Source organism: Callorhinus ursinus, unplaced genomic scaffold (genome assembly GCF_003265705.2).
Source record: "Callorhinus ursinus isolate GAN/ISIS: 27379988/994484 unplaced genomic scaffold, GSC_fseal_2.0 scaffold38, whole genome shotgun sequence".
NCBI lineage: Eukaryota > Metazoa > Chordata > Mammalia > Carnivora > Otariidae > Callorhinus > Callorhinus ursinus.
The window spans coordinates 13403068-13416972 of NW_027397100.1; the positions used below are offsets into that span (position 1 = coordinate 13403068).

A 13905-nucleotide genomic window follows, 5' to 3' on the forward strand; every position below is an offset into this window, starting at 1 on the left:
TTCTCCCATCAGGAGGTAGACTCTATTTCTCTTCCCTTTGAATCTGGCTGGTCATGTCACTTGTTTTGACCAAAGCATGTGGTATAAATGACTCTGCTAGTTCTGATTTAAGCCTTAAGAGGCTTGGCAGCTTTGGCTTCTACTGTCTTCCACTGTGTCTCCTACTGGAGAGCCATATGGAGAGGGAGGGAGACCCAACCAATTTGAATCCTCAAAATATTCTAGAAACTTCAGCTGAGCACTACACATGTGAATGAAGTCATCTTGGACATTTCACCCCCAGCTGAACCACCAGCTGAATGCAGCCACACGGGTACCCTCATCAACACCATGTGGAACAGAAAAACTGCCCAGCTGAGCCCAGTTGTTTAAGATTTTGGAGTGGTTTCTCATGCTTCCATAGATAATTGAAACACACATCCATTAACTCTTGTGACTCACACAACCATCCTAAAGAATAGCAGAATTGATATCATCCCCAAGGGTGAGGAAAGATTTAGAGACTAGGAGGGATTTTCCGGGAGTCTCAAAGCTGGTAAACCATAGATCCCAAACTTGCAACCAGTTCTCCTGGTGCTTGAATCCTGGGTGTTTCCCACCATTTCTGGATGCCTAAAGAGGGATGACTGATAAGGAGCAAATCTCCATGAATGGCATATTATTCCTCAGTATTTCCATTGTCCCCCCTCCTCGTACTTTCCATTTCCCCAGAGGCCTTTCATATCTCAATCTCTTTTGGTAACATACACCAGAATCCTAAAGCTAGACTACCAGGGTTCAGATCTCATCTCTACCACCCACTAGCTCCATTACATGGACAAGTTGCTTCTTGAAAACTTTTTCTTTTCATCGTGGTAAAATCTACACCTAAAATTTAGCAGGGCATATAGTTCTAGGTACCTTCAAAAATGCTTCTCCAAGGAGAATGGGAAGGTAGAGTTGGGATTAGGGGAAGCAAATCTGATCCTTACGTGTCTCCAAGGCGAAGGGTAGGATGTACTAATCTATGTTCTTTTCACACTGTTTTCCTTTAATTTTTTTTAGATTTTTATTTATTTATTTGAGAGAGAGAGAATGAGAGAGAGCATGAGAGGGAAGAGGGTCAGAGGGAGAAGCAGACACCCTGCTGAGCAGGGAGCCCGATGTGGGACTCGATCCCAGGACACCAGGATCATGACCTGAGCCGAAGGCAGTCGCTTAACTGACTGAGCCACCCAGGCGCCCTGGTTTCATTTATTTATTGCTAAATAACCCAGCACCCTAAAACTCAGTGGCTCAAAACAACAATAATTTATTATTTCTCTTGACTCTGTGGGTTGACAGTCTGGGCCATTCTGATCTCTCATGCACTTTCAGCAGACGGCTCAGCTGGGGCTGTAGGGTGCATGGTGGCCTCTTATGTCTGGGTGTTTGGTGCTGGCTGTCAGCAAGGCCTCTCTCTCCATGTGGGATCCTTGGATACCCATCCCCAAGGAGGGTAGCGAAGGATCCTTCACATTATGGTCTCAGGCCCATGGCGGTGAGTGAAAGCTGCAAGGCCTCCTAAGGCTTAAGTTTCAGAACTCCCACAGCATCAATTCTGCCACACTCTGTTGGTCAAAACCAGTCACAAAGTCAGTCCAGAGTCACAATGGGAGGGGACCACACAAGGGCATGAATTCAGGGGGGCATGATTTGTTGAGGGTCATTTTGTAACAATCCACTGTGCCATCCTTGCTTCACACCCCCACCCCCTGTCCATGAGGCCTCTATGGCAGCCTCTTATGTGGCTTCCTCCTGCCTGCTGCTCCTGTCACCTCTAATCTTGATTCTCCATTTAATAGCCACTGTGATAACATAAAATCTCAAGTCTTCATCATGGCCTGCAAGGCCCTGCATGATCAAGCTTGTCTCCTACCACTCCTTCCCTCACCCACGGGGTTCCAGCCACACAGATATTCCTGGAACTGGCCCTGCTCATCTGCACCTCAGGACTTTTGCACTTGCAGTTCCTTCTATCTGGAATACTCTTCTCTCAACATTTTGTGTGGTTAGCTCCTTCTCATGTTTGGGTCTCAGCTCCACTGTCACCTCCTTAGAGAGGTATTCCCTGGCCACATACAGATATAGATACAATTTGGTCATTTGTTATTCTCTATCTCCCACAAAGACCTGGACTGGATTTATGTTGTTACCAACTGTGTCCCTATTAAGTATGTGCTCCAAAAAATTGTTTTTGAATGTTTGCATTATGAATTATCTCAAGCCTCACCCTATCAGTTAGGAAAAGATCCAGCTGTAAGAAAGAACCCCCCCAACACACACACACTAAAATAACAGTGGCTTAACAAGTCAGAAGCTTACTTTCCTCTGTCTTAGCTTGGCTTCCCCCAGAAGCCAACTCTGAGACAAGGATTCAAGCCAGAGTAGTTTATTTGGGAGGTGAAGGGACACCAGAAAATTAATTGAAAATTAAGTTATGTTGGGGCACCAGGGTGGCTCAGTTGGTTGGGCAACTGCCTTCGGCTCAGGTCATGATCCTGGAGTCCCAGGATTGAGTCCTGCATTGGGCTCCCTGCTCGGCGGGGAGTCAGCTTCTCCCTCTGACCTCCCCTCTCTCATGCTCTCTCTCTCTCAAATAAATGAATAAAATCTTTAAAAAAAAAAGAAAATTAAGTTATGTAAATTTTAAATTAAATAAATGATATTAAAACCAAAAGTTTGAAATATGCAAAACTCTACTTCCTAATCATTTTACTATATTTTATCTTTGCTCTTGAGGTTATTCATACCTATCTTATCTGTATAATAGAAATACTATGAAATGGTGCACTACTGCACGTCTTTCCCCAGTTCTGAGTTCAGTAGCACTGAACTGGTAGCAGAGCCAACTTATCCATTAATGCAGTAGGCACAGTACACAAGGCCCACTCCACTTTTAGAGGCCATGAAAAGAAGTTAATCTCTTTTAAAATCAGAAGGAAAATATGAATTTTGAGGTCGAAGGGAAAGTGTTCATATGTACTATTGGTATATTCATCTTTCTATCAATGTAGTTGTTGACTCTATATTTAATATTTGAATAAATATTTATATATATTAAATATATAGATGTTTAAATAAAAATATTCTTATTTATATTTATAAATATAAAATATAATATGTATTTTATAAATATAAAATATAATATATAAATATAAAATAAAATAAAAAATATATTTTTAGGGTCCTACAAAGGCAGAAGTGCCTAAGGTCCATGAAAGTCATAACGCACTTCTGGTTGGAAGCTTTAAATTGGCAATGATGAGAATATTTATACCCCCCTAAATCAGCAAACGCTACAAATCAGGGCTTGAACTTTTGTTTTGCTAGCAAACATTTTCTGTAAAGGGCCAGATAATAAATACCTTAGGCTTTGTAGACTGTGTGATTGTGTCATAATTCTCAACCCTGCCTTGCGGTACAAAAGCCACTACAGTCAACAAATAACGGGCGTCACTGTGTTCCAATAAAACATGGTTTTTTGCCAAACCCTGGTCTAGACCTCACGTGCTAAAGAAAAAGGCAATAGTGCAGATTAAGGGTTAAGTGTGCTGTATCTGTATCAGTTACATTATGATCAGCACAAAAATGTGACAGTATTTGAAGCTCTTACCTGAGTTGGCAAAGAAGCTGCTCATGTCATTGACGAATGAGTGAAGTTCCAATGTACATCTTCATTATTTCATTTTCATTTTCTTCATGAATATAAATGAAACTGTCAACCCACAGTCATGTCAGAGCTATACTTGGCGAAGGTATGTTGTCAAGCAACTTACCTCTGTGAGTAACTGAAGTGTAATCCCATGGGGAAACTCTGGGCAACAACCCAAAACACATACCTCACGGTTACCACACCCAGGGGAGCAAGGAAGCTGGGGTATTTATACACCAACTCCCAAAAGTCATTAGTTGAGGATTTATCCCAGAGTGGGTGAATTCCTCAGCACTTTTGGCCTTCTGGGAACACTGGCAGCTGAGCTTTCTGCAGCTTTAGGAAAAGAGCCCTCAGACATACAGTGGTGCAGATAATGGCAGCTAAACATCTAGTCCATTCAAGGGATCCTGACAGTGCATGCCACACCCTCTGAGGTAAAAGTTGGAGGACCTTCTAGTTGCTATGGTGGTGTGCTTAAAATATTTTAAGAGATCTAGGCCCCATCCAGCTTTGCCATCCTTTGTGTTAATTCATGTTCCTCAGGGTCCAAGATGGTAGCTAGAGCTCCAGCCTTCACATGCATATTCTAGGCAGCAAGATAGAGGAAGAGATGAAAAATAAGGGGCAAAGAGTTCATATCAGTTGTCTTTTAAGAAAGGATACTGAAAGGTGCTATAGCACACTTCCACTTACAACCCATTCACCAGAACTTAATCCACCTGGCCACACTTAGCTGCAAGGGGGAGTGGGAAGTGCAGCCTTCATTCTGGGTAGTTACGTGCCCCCTAATAAAAATGCTATTTCTCTGGAAGAAGGGGGAACATGGATATGGCAACAACTAGCAGGCATTGCCAACTTCCAAAAGGAATGCAAATTGATACAGCCTTATGTCAGAATATATGGTGATGAGGACAGACACATGACAAAACTGAGGGCCCAGGTCAGGGAATAAGGACGCAGTTTTATTTCAACTCACAAGGGGGAAATGAAACAAGTACTTTCCCTGTGTTTAAACTCAAAGCCACAGCTAGATACTAGATTACAGCAAGTCATGGACATCTTAGAATGGGTCACCTTGTCTGTGCCTTCTTTGATGCCTTCCAGGGGAGGAGTGCATGCAGTTTTCCCAAAGAATTGGTGGCACTAAATTTATCTCCATGTCTTTGTGTGCTTTTTTATTGAACAGACTTTATTTTTTAGAGCAGTTTTAGGTTTACAGAAAAATGAATAGAAAGCACAAAATTCCCATGTGCCCTCTCATCCAGCCCCCAGTTTCCTCTATTATTCACATGTTGCCTTAGTGTGCTACATATGTTACAGTTGATGAGCCTGTTATTATTATTAACTTAGGTCCATAGTTTACATTAGGGTTCACTCTTTCTGTTGTACATTGAGTTTTGACAGATGTATCTATCATTAAGAGTATCATACAGAATAGCTTCACTACCCTAAAAATCCCCTATGTTCCATTCTGTTCATCCCTCCCTCTCTGCCAAACCCCTGGCAACCATTGATCTTATTATCTCTGCAATTTTGCCTTTTCCAAAATGTCCTAGAGTTGGAATCTGATAGTATGGAGCCTTTTCAGATTGGTTTCTTTTACTCAGCTATGTGCATGTAAGTTTCTTCCGTGCCTTGATAGCTCATTTCTTTTGATCACTGAACAGTATTCCATTATATGGATATACCACAGTTTGTTTATCCACTCACCTGTTGAAGGGTATCTTGGTTGCTTCCAAATTTTGACAATTATAAATAAAGCTACTATAAACATCAGTGTGTAGGTTTTTGTGTGAACAGAAGTTTTCAAATTGTTTCAGTAAATATCAAGGAGTGCAATTACTGGATTGTATGGTAAGAACATGTTTAGTTTTTTTTTTTAAGATTTAATTTATTTATCTGACAGAGCACAAACAGGGGGAGCGGCAGGCAGAGGGAGAGGGAGAAGCAGGCTCCCCGCTGAGCAGGGAGCCCGATGCGGGGCTCGATCCCGGGACCCCAGGATCATGACCTGAGCTGAAGGCAGACCTTAACCAACTGAGCCACCCTCATTTTCTAACAGTGTCTTTCTCAGAGTAGAGTTTTTAATTTTAATGGAGTCTAATTTATCAATATTTTCTTTCATGGCTTGTGCTTTGGTGTTGTATCTGTCCCCACGTTTTAATCTGTCTTTCCTGTGACCAGAGGCATAAATCACAGTATAGGCAGTGTAAACTGAAAGAGCAGGAGGGTGCAAATTGACCCCCGGTCTTGTCTATGTAGCAGTAGGCTCTCGCTTATGGATTACTGAACAGCAATACAATGTACCACAAATCATGAGTGCAAATTCCTACTAAAGGAGCCTGAGCTCTGCTTTCGGATACCCAAAGACATATCCCAAAGGAGAAAGCAGGAGAGAAATTCAGTTACCAACTAGGTAAATTGAAACACTGCTAGGGCGCCTGGGTGGCTCAGTTGGTTAAGCGACTGCCTTCGGCTCAGGTCATGATCCCGGAGTCCCGGGATCGAGTCCCACATTGGGCTCCCCGCTCAGCGAGGAGCCTGCTTCTCCCTCTGACCCTCCCCCCCATGTACTCTCTTTCTCTCATTCTCGCTCTCTCAAATAAATAAATAAATAAATAAATCTAAAAAAAAAAAGAAGAAAGAAACACTGCTAGCTTCATTTTCCACAGCTTATTCCCAGTTCCTCTGTGCTGCTCAGGGGTGCAAAATCAATTCAATATAGGGTTCCAGGGGCCCCTGGCAGGTGCTGTAATGTAAACCCTTCAGGAGATGCAGTAATATAGAAAGGTGTCAATGGTTCCCCATCTTGCTCTCCACCTCTTCCCAGCATTCCCCTTACAACGAAAGCTAATGCTTTCAACTGAAATAACATGCAGGAAGGGCCCATTGCCTCCTTGTCTTCTCCACTTCCATCCCACATCTCCCTCCCCTCCACTGAGAGCTTCCCATGCAGGCTACCAGATACCTCTCAGCAACCACATCTCCAGACCCTGGTATTCCTACAATGGTGGGTACCATCTTAACAACCATGATGGCTGCTTGGCCATGGGAAATGCGCAGGCTGCGGACAGCCCTGCAGCCCTAGGGGAGACCCAGACTAATCAGCTCATGTGTCAGGGCAGGTTGTCAGGAAAGTCAGGGCCCCCGTCATGAAAAATCATTCTTATCATCTTGGCCAACTCAGCTCTTTGGAGACAAAAACCCATCCAGCATCCCTGTGCCAGTGTGATAGGCAGAATAACGTTCCTCCTCCACACCCAAGATGTCTGTCCTGATCCCTGGAACCTGTGAATGTGTTGTCTTACGTAGCAAAAAGGGCTTTGCAGATGTGATTAAGGATCTTGAAACGGAAAAGTTAGTCTGGATTATCCAGGTGGGCCCAGTGTACCAACAGGTGTCCCTACAAGAGAAAGAGGGAGGCAGGACACAGAAGGAACCTTGATGACAAGCAGATTGGAGTGATGAGTGTAAGAGAAGCATGGGTCGGGGGGACGTGTCTGCCTCTAGAAGCCGGAAAAGCCAAGGAAATGAATTCTCCCCTAGGGGCTCCAAAATGCACACAACCCTGCCAAACCCATTTCAGACATCTGACCTCTGGAACTGTAAGATAATGAATTTGCGTTTTAAGCCACCAAGTTTGTGGTCATTTGTTACAGAAGCCATAGGAAACTCACACAGCCAGTGACTATTTGGGGGCAGTTAGAAACCTTGGGAGCCTTGGACCCCACTTGTCTTCATACGCCTGGTCTTTGGAAGGGTCCTTCCCTCTTTCTGACTCGTCATCCAGCAAAAGGGCAAATAGGTGATATTCAGGAACTGGCAGGCAGGACAGGGCACGCTGATCTGTCAGTAAAGCCTTTAGCATTTGTATCTTTTATTTAAATACTTATTTCATTATTTTTAAAGTTTCCCATCCAAACCACAGCTGTAACTGGAATCCAGCTGTCCCAGGCAATAGAAGTATCAACTTGGGGTCTCCTGAGGGGGGCGCGGATTGTAGATTGCTGGAGTCAAAAAGAGATTGTCCGGTTGAACCCCTTGACAGATGAGGAACTGTGGCTGGAGCTGGGGGTGGGTGGTGTCTGGGACCAGCAAGGGTGAGCCGGCACCAGCAGGTGACGCTGGAGGCACCTCTTGGGCATCAGCGGGGTACCTGGCCCCGTCCGGGTCCGCCCATCACGGGTGTTGGTACTGGCTCTCAGTGGCCGTGTAGAAGTCGTCCAGCACACTCTGGATATATTCAAAGGTCGGCCGCTCCTCAGGGCGGTTCTTCCAGCAGCGTGTCATAATGTTGTAGAGCTCCTCAGGGCAGTGCTCTGGTCGAGGCATGCGGTATCCGCGCTCCAGTGCCCGGATCACCTCAGGATTTGTCATCCCTGAGAAGGAGCCATGGAATTAAAGAGGGAGGGACTGGGACAGGGAAACCCCAGGGTGGCAGAGACTGTTGCCTCCCCAGCAGCTATCACTTCCCACCTCCCCTGGGAGCTGAGCCCCTCCCACTATGAAAGCCAGGTACCCCTTCCCCAGCCTCCCCTATAGCTAAGGCAGGACCATGGCACCCAGTTTTGGCCAACGGGAGCTGAGGAGCATTGTCCCGGGAGACTGCCAGGAAAGGTGTTCCTCCCTTGAAAGATACACCCTTCCTCTTTCCAACGACACTGAGAAACAACATGATTCTTGGAGCTGCAGTGCCACACAGGGAAGACAATCACAGAGACGCTAACCCACAGACCTGAGTGCTATTGAGCACCTGACCTGGCCGGTCACCAATGCCAGACTCATGGAGGTTAATAATTTGCCTATTGTTTCTGCCATTCTTAGTTATTTTCTTACTTAGAGCCTAATGCATCCTAATGGATTTGGTTCCATAACCCATTGCCTGGCTTTTACCGGTGTACTCTCAAGACAAAAGAGGCAGTCTGTCTCAGTGTCACTCTGTGAATGGGACTATTTCCTTGTTCAATTGAAGTTTATGTGAGATATCTTTAAGAACAATCTTCTACATGTCTACAATGCCCAATTTTAAATTATCAGTCTAGAGCTCCAAACTCATATATCCGAGTGCTTCCTTCAACATCTTTACTTGGATGTTACAAGTCACCTCCATTTTAACAGGGCTAAACCAGAACTCTTGGATTTCTAACCCCAGACCATTACCCACTTGGCTGCTCAATTAACCAAGAGGATCAGCCTTGATTCTTCTCTCTCTCACCTTCCATATCAGCAGGTCACATTTTTCCTTCTTTTGAAAGATAGTATCAGCCCATCAGTTTACCTCTGTCTCCACCACCTCTCCCTATCCCGCTGCTGTGGCTACTACCTTCCCCCCAGCCCCCAATCCACTCTCCATGCTGAACCAAAGCATCACGTAAAGATGGAAATCAGATGATGCCACTTCCCTGACTCAAACCCTCCAATGGCTTCCATACACTTAGACTAACAGCCACAGTCCACAGTCTTCAGCATGGCCATGGGCCCTCCCTGATCTGGCCCCTGCCAACCTCATCATTCACCATCTGCTCTCATTCCTTGTCTCCAGCTCCCAGGCTTCCTTGTTCTTTCCTCAGATACACCTCAGAGCCTAAGAGCTAGCAGTGTCTTCTACCTGGAGTCTTTCCCCTAGTTCCTCACTGAGCTGTCTTTCAACTCAAATAGGACCCGCTCTGACAGGAGCTGGGGAGCACCACAGGTGCCCCACGTCACTCCCTCTCACTCGCCCTGCTTCATTCTCTGCTCAGAAGTAATCTCCAGCTGAGAGTGTGTGTCTGTTGTGTGTGTCCCTCCAGGCTAGAATGTGCTCGACTCACCATATCCCCAGTGCCTAACACACAGGAGGGATTCGATCAAAACTGATGAATGAACCAACCGTCTATTCCTCTTATTTCTAATCTTCACAACCACTTCTGCAAGGTAGATACCATTACTATATTTTTTTAAAGGTGAAGACACTAGGGTAGGAGAAGTGAAGTGACTTTCTCCAAGTGTAATTGCTGATGGGGTGAGATTCAAATTCAGGATGGTTTATATACAAAGTCAGGGAGTCTTTATATCTGCCTTTCTGCTTCTCCCCAGTGTTCTGGCTACAGAACAGGAGACATCTGAACCAGAAAAGAACAGAGAATAACATTATTTATGGACTCTCAGGCAATCTACATGTTGGGTACGTCTTTGTAACTACCTGGTCTACTCAGCGTAGGGTGCTGCCCGTAGGCATGGGGATAAATTAATCCATTCAACGAATAGTTATTAAGAACCCACCATGTGCCAAGCACAGAGGTGAGCAGTGCACATACACTAGTGAGGAATACAGACATGATTTCTGACCTCATGGAGCTCAGTGTTTGGTGGGGGAGAATATTAAACAAATATATAGTTGTCAATTGCAATGAATACTATGAATGAGACAGTATGGGGTATTATGAATGATAAGTAGGGGTCATGTATGATACTTTAGAGGACTGCATGGTGGGATACAGAATGAGATGAGGCTGGAGAAGTAGGCAGGGGCTGGACCATGTAGGACCCACGGGCCATAATTAGAAGTTTGAGATTTTGTCCCAATTACGATGAGAGACCATTAAAGAGTTAGAGGTGGAGAAGGGACAAGATCTGTTTCACAGTTCTAGAAGGATCCCTCTGGCCTCAGTGGAGAATGGCCTGTCAGGGAGAGGGACAGATGCAGGGAGACTGCGTAGGAGGCCACTGTACCATCAAGGTGGGAGATGATGTTGGCCTGAATGTGGATGGAGACAGTGGAGTTAGACATGAGCATGTATTTTGGAGGCAAGTGGCCAAAACCTTGGGACTGCTTTGGATGTAGTAAGGGGTGAGAGAAAAGGAAGGGCCAAAGATGTCCTCAGATTTTCAGCTTAAGAAACTGGGTGGATGGTGGTACCTTTAACTGAGATGGGGCAGATGAGGGGAGGTTGGGGGCAAGGATCAAGAACTCCATCTGAATGGATACACTGACAAGAGAAGAGACCCAGGCTGGGCCATGGAAGCAGCTGCAAGCTGATGCCCCCTTCGCTACCTGGGTAAGGGATCCGGCCATAGGTGACGATCTCCATCAGCAGAATACCAAAGGACCAGACGTCTGACTTGATGGTGAAAGAGCCAAAGTTGATGGCTTCAGGAGCTGTCCACTTGATGGGGAACTTGGCCCCTGTGGGATTGGGCAGAGCAGAGTCAGAGAGAGTCTGGGAGCAGTCAGGGCTGAGTGTCTGCTAGGGTGAGGAGCAGGACAGGGGCAAGGCTGCTAACATCTGCCCCTACGTCCAGCCTCCACGGAAGCAAGGGCTATCCATCCTGAGGACAGATGTCTAGAGTGGAGAGGAAGGGGCAGAGGGGTTTGGGGCGTGTCAGGGGAGCTGACACTCTGGACCATCTCGTTGATTCAGCCAATATCCCAGTGAACTACAGCTCCCAAAGAGTAGAGTCCTCGAGGACTCCTATGAATGGAATCATACAATATGCAGTCTTTGTCACTTAACACGATGTTCTGAAAGTTTATCCATGGTAAGCATCTATCAGTCCTTCCGTCCTTTATTGTGGCCAAATAATGTGCTCTTGTTGCTTCTACTTTTTGGCTGTCACAAATTATGTTGCTATTCAGCCACAAGTTTGCCTGTTTCTGAATTTTATATAAATGGCACTATCCAGCTCTTTTTTTTTTTTTTTTGGTCTGATTTCTTTCATTTCAACATTATGTCTTTGAGAGCCGACCATTTGGTTGGGTGGAGCATTGGTTTGTAATTTTTCATTGCTGTGTAATATTATATTACATGAATGTACCACAATTTATATATCCGTTCCACTACTCATCTACTCATGGATATTTGGATTCTTCCCAGTTTTTGTCTATTACACATAAAGTTGCTCTTACCCTTAATTTCCACATGCATTTGGCTAGCTCAGCCTAAAATTGATCAGAGTCACTCGGTGAGAGTCTACAGACCAGGGTACTCTGTCCAGAAGGACTCCAGCAAGCTTACTAAAACATAGCTAATACGGAGACAGACACATGTCTTGACTCTCAATGCTCACAACCTATCCAAGGGGGCCCCACGGGTCCCTTGGCAGTGCTCCCTACCTTCCCGAGCCATGTACTCGTCCTCGATGACACGTGCCAGGCCAAAGTCGGCGATCTTACACACCAGGGACGCAGAGACCAGGATGTTGGCGGCTCGGAGGTCTCGGTGAATGTAGTTCCTCTGCTCGATGAAGGCCATGCCTTCTGCAATCTCCACCCAAAACAGAGACACCCTCATGCTCGCATCTGGCCCAGCCCAAGTTGGGTCCCGCCCAAAAACACAAGAGGTGTGTCTAAGTCTGAGAAAATGGGAAAACATGTGTGCCAGCTTCCCCTTTCTTGTGGAAGGGTCCTGAGCGCAGGTTGGCATTTCTCTATCTCCCCATCTAGGTTGGGGGCAATCTCAGGGCTGGGTCTCTTTAGGAGCTTCTTTGGGATTCCAAGACTTCCAGAGACTACTTTGAGGAAAGAGCAATGGCGTTATTTCCTCAGGACCTACATACACATACACCAGAATACTATGAGGTCCTCTCATGCCCAGCCTTCTTTCTGGAAGACAACCTAGGCTAATGTCATATTCTGCTGTATCTCTTGTACCTTCTTCATCCTCAAGCCTGGGTAGGGAAAATTCATGTATTCATTTAACAAATATCTACTGAGTGTCTCACGGGTGGCAGGCATATTATTTGAACAGCTGGTGAGCCAGGCAAGACCCCTGCAGGTAGTAGTAAGGGCCATAAAGGATAAAGCAGGATAGCAGGACATGAAGTGTAGACTGTGGTTTTGGACTGAGTAGTCAGAGAAGGCTGCTTTGAAGAGGTGAAATATTACCAAAGATCTGAGTGGTGATAATAAGTGTGTCAAATAAGAGCATTCCTGGCAGTAAGAACATCACGTGCAAAGGCCCAGAGGTAGGAATGAATTTGGTGTTCATGGAACAGGTGGCTGAGCAGAAGTTGCCACAGAGAGATGGGGGCGGGGGGGGGGGGTTGAGGTTGAGAGGGAGGCTGCTGACTGCGAAGAACCTTCTAGGTTTGGAGGGGAGGTTGGATTGTACACTGAGCACAATGGGAAGATGGTAGAAGTCCTCTAGCAGGAGTGTGACATGGTCTGATGTATATTTTAATGCCATCATGGCTGCTGAATGAATAATAGACTGTATGGAGAATTCTCATTCACAATGGGTCCCTGGAAGCCTCTGATGGAAAGATGTGGGATCTTTCCTTAGGGACTTCTTTTTTTTTTTTTTTTTAAGATTTTATTTGCCAGAGAGAGAGAGCGCGCGCACACAAGTAGGCAGAGCAGTAGACAGAGGGAGAAGGAAAAGCAGGTTCCCCACTGAGCAGAGAGCCTGATGCGGGGCTCGATCCCAGGACCCCGGGATCATGACCTGAGCCAAAGGCAGACGCCTAACGGACTGAACCACCCAGGTGCCCCCTCAGGGACCTTTTTCAAGGGCTTGTGCATTAACCCTCATAAAGAGGCTTATAATTAACACCCAGACACCTAGAAAACGGCACTTGTGGCTTACAAACTGGCCTTTGAGCTCCTCAAGCCAAATGTTATTATAATCTCTGTTTTACAGAGCAGGGGACACTTTTTCCATATCATCCCACCAGGAAAATTCTCAATGTCAGACTCAAACCAGTCTGCGGATTTCCAGTCCCTGTGCCCCATGTTGCCTCTAATTACTGCAGAACTCCAGTGCTCTGGAGGACTGCAGCTGGGTGCAATCTGGTGAGATTTGGGGAGTGGGGTCGGGGAGCCTGACAAGGCAGACCAGACCAAGACACAAGCCTGCTCAAGGTCAGAGGCAAGGGGTGGCGCACTTGCGGGAAGTGGCCAGCAGGGGGAACCTGGTGGCTACCAGAACCGAGGTGTGAGGCTTCAGACTGTAACAAAAACTTGAGACTGATTTTGCTTGGATTCACAAGCCTGGGGTGAGATGAGACAAGGTCTTGTCGGGAGCAGAGGGGTGGGGAGGGGAAGGGATTTATCAGGAGTCCTCAGACAACAGAACAGTTAACAAGGGCTAGTATGCTAATGGCAGGCACTGTGGCTTCTTCATTTACTATGAGATGATATTTGAGCTTAAATAGCATTTGCTCTGTGCTTTGGGGGAGGTACGCCTGCTATCAGCCATATGTCACAGGCAAGAAAGCTGAATTCTGGAGAAATAAGTAACTGGTCCAAGTGG

The 13905-nt window shown here is 45.9% G+C and overlaps 1 protein-coding gene and 1 long non-coding RNA gene across 4 annotated transcripts in view; one reads left to right on the top strand and one right to left on the bottom strand.

Annotated features, from left to right (window-relative positions):
* LOC141370569 (uncharacterized) overlaps nucleotides 1–13905 on the top strand; it is a 51754-nt gene that overhangs the window by 1235 nt on the left and 36614 nt on the right. The window lies entirely within an intron of this gene.
* HCK (HCK proto-oncogene, Src family tyrosine kinase) overlaps nucleotides 7537–13905 on the bottom strand; it is a 38929-nt gene continuing 32560 nt past the window's right edge. For all 3 annotated transcript variants that reach the window (XM_025876241.2, XM_025876242.2, XM_073880583.1), the window contains 3 exons: nucleotides 11769–11919; nucleotides 10710–10841; nucleotides 7537–8055 (listed from right to left, as the gene is read on the bottom strand). In XM_025876241.2, coding sequence (XP_025732026.1) covers nucleotides 7856–8055; nucleotides 10710–10841; nucleotides 11769–11919 — 483 coding nt within the window. In that variant the 3' untranslated portion in view covers nucleotides 7537–7855. The remainder of the gene's footprint in view (nucleotides 8056–10709; nucleotides 10842–11768; nucleotides 11920–13905) is intronic.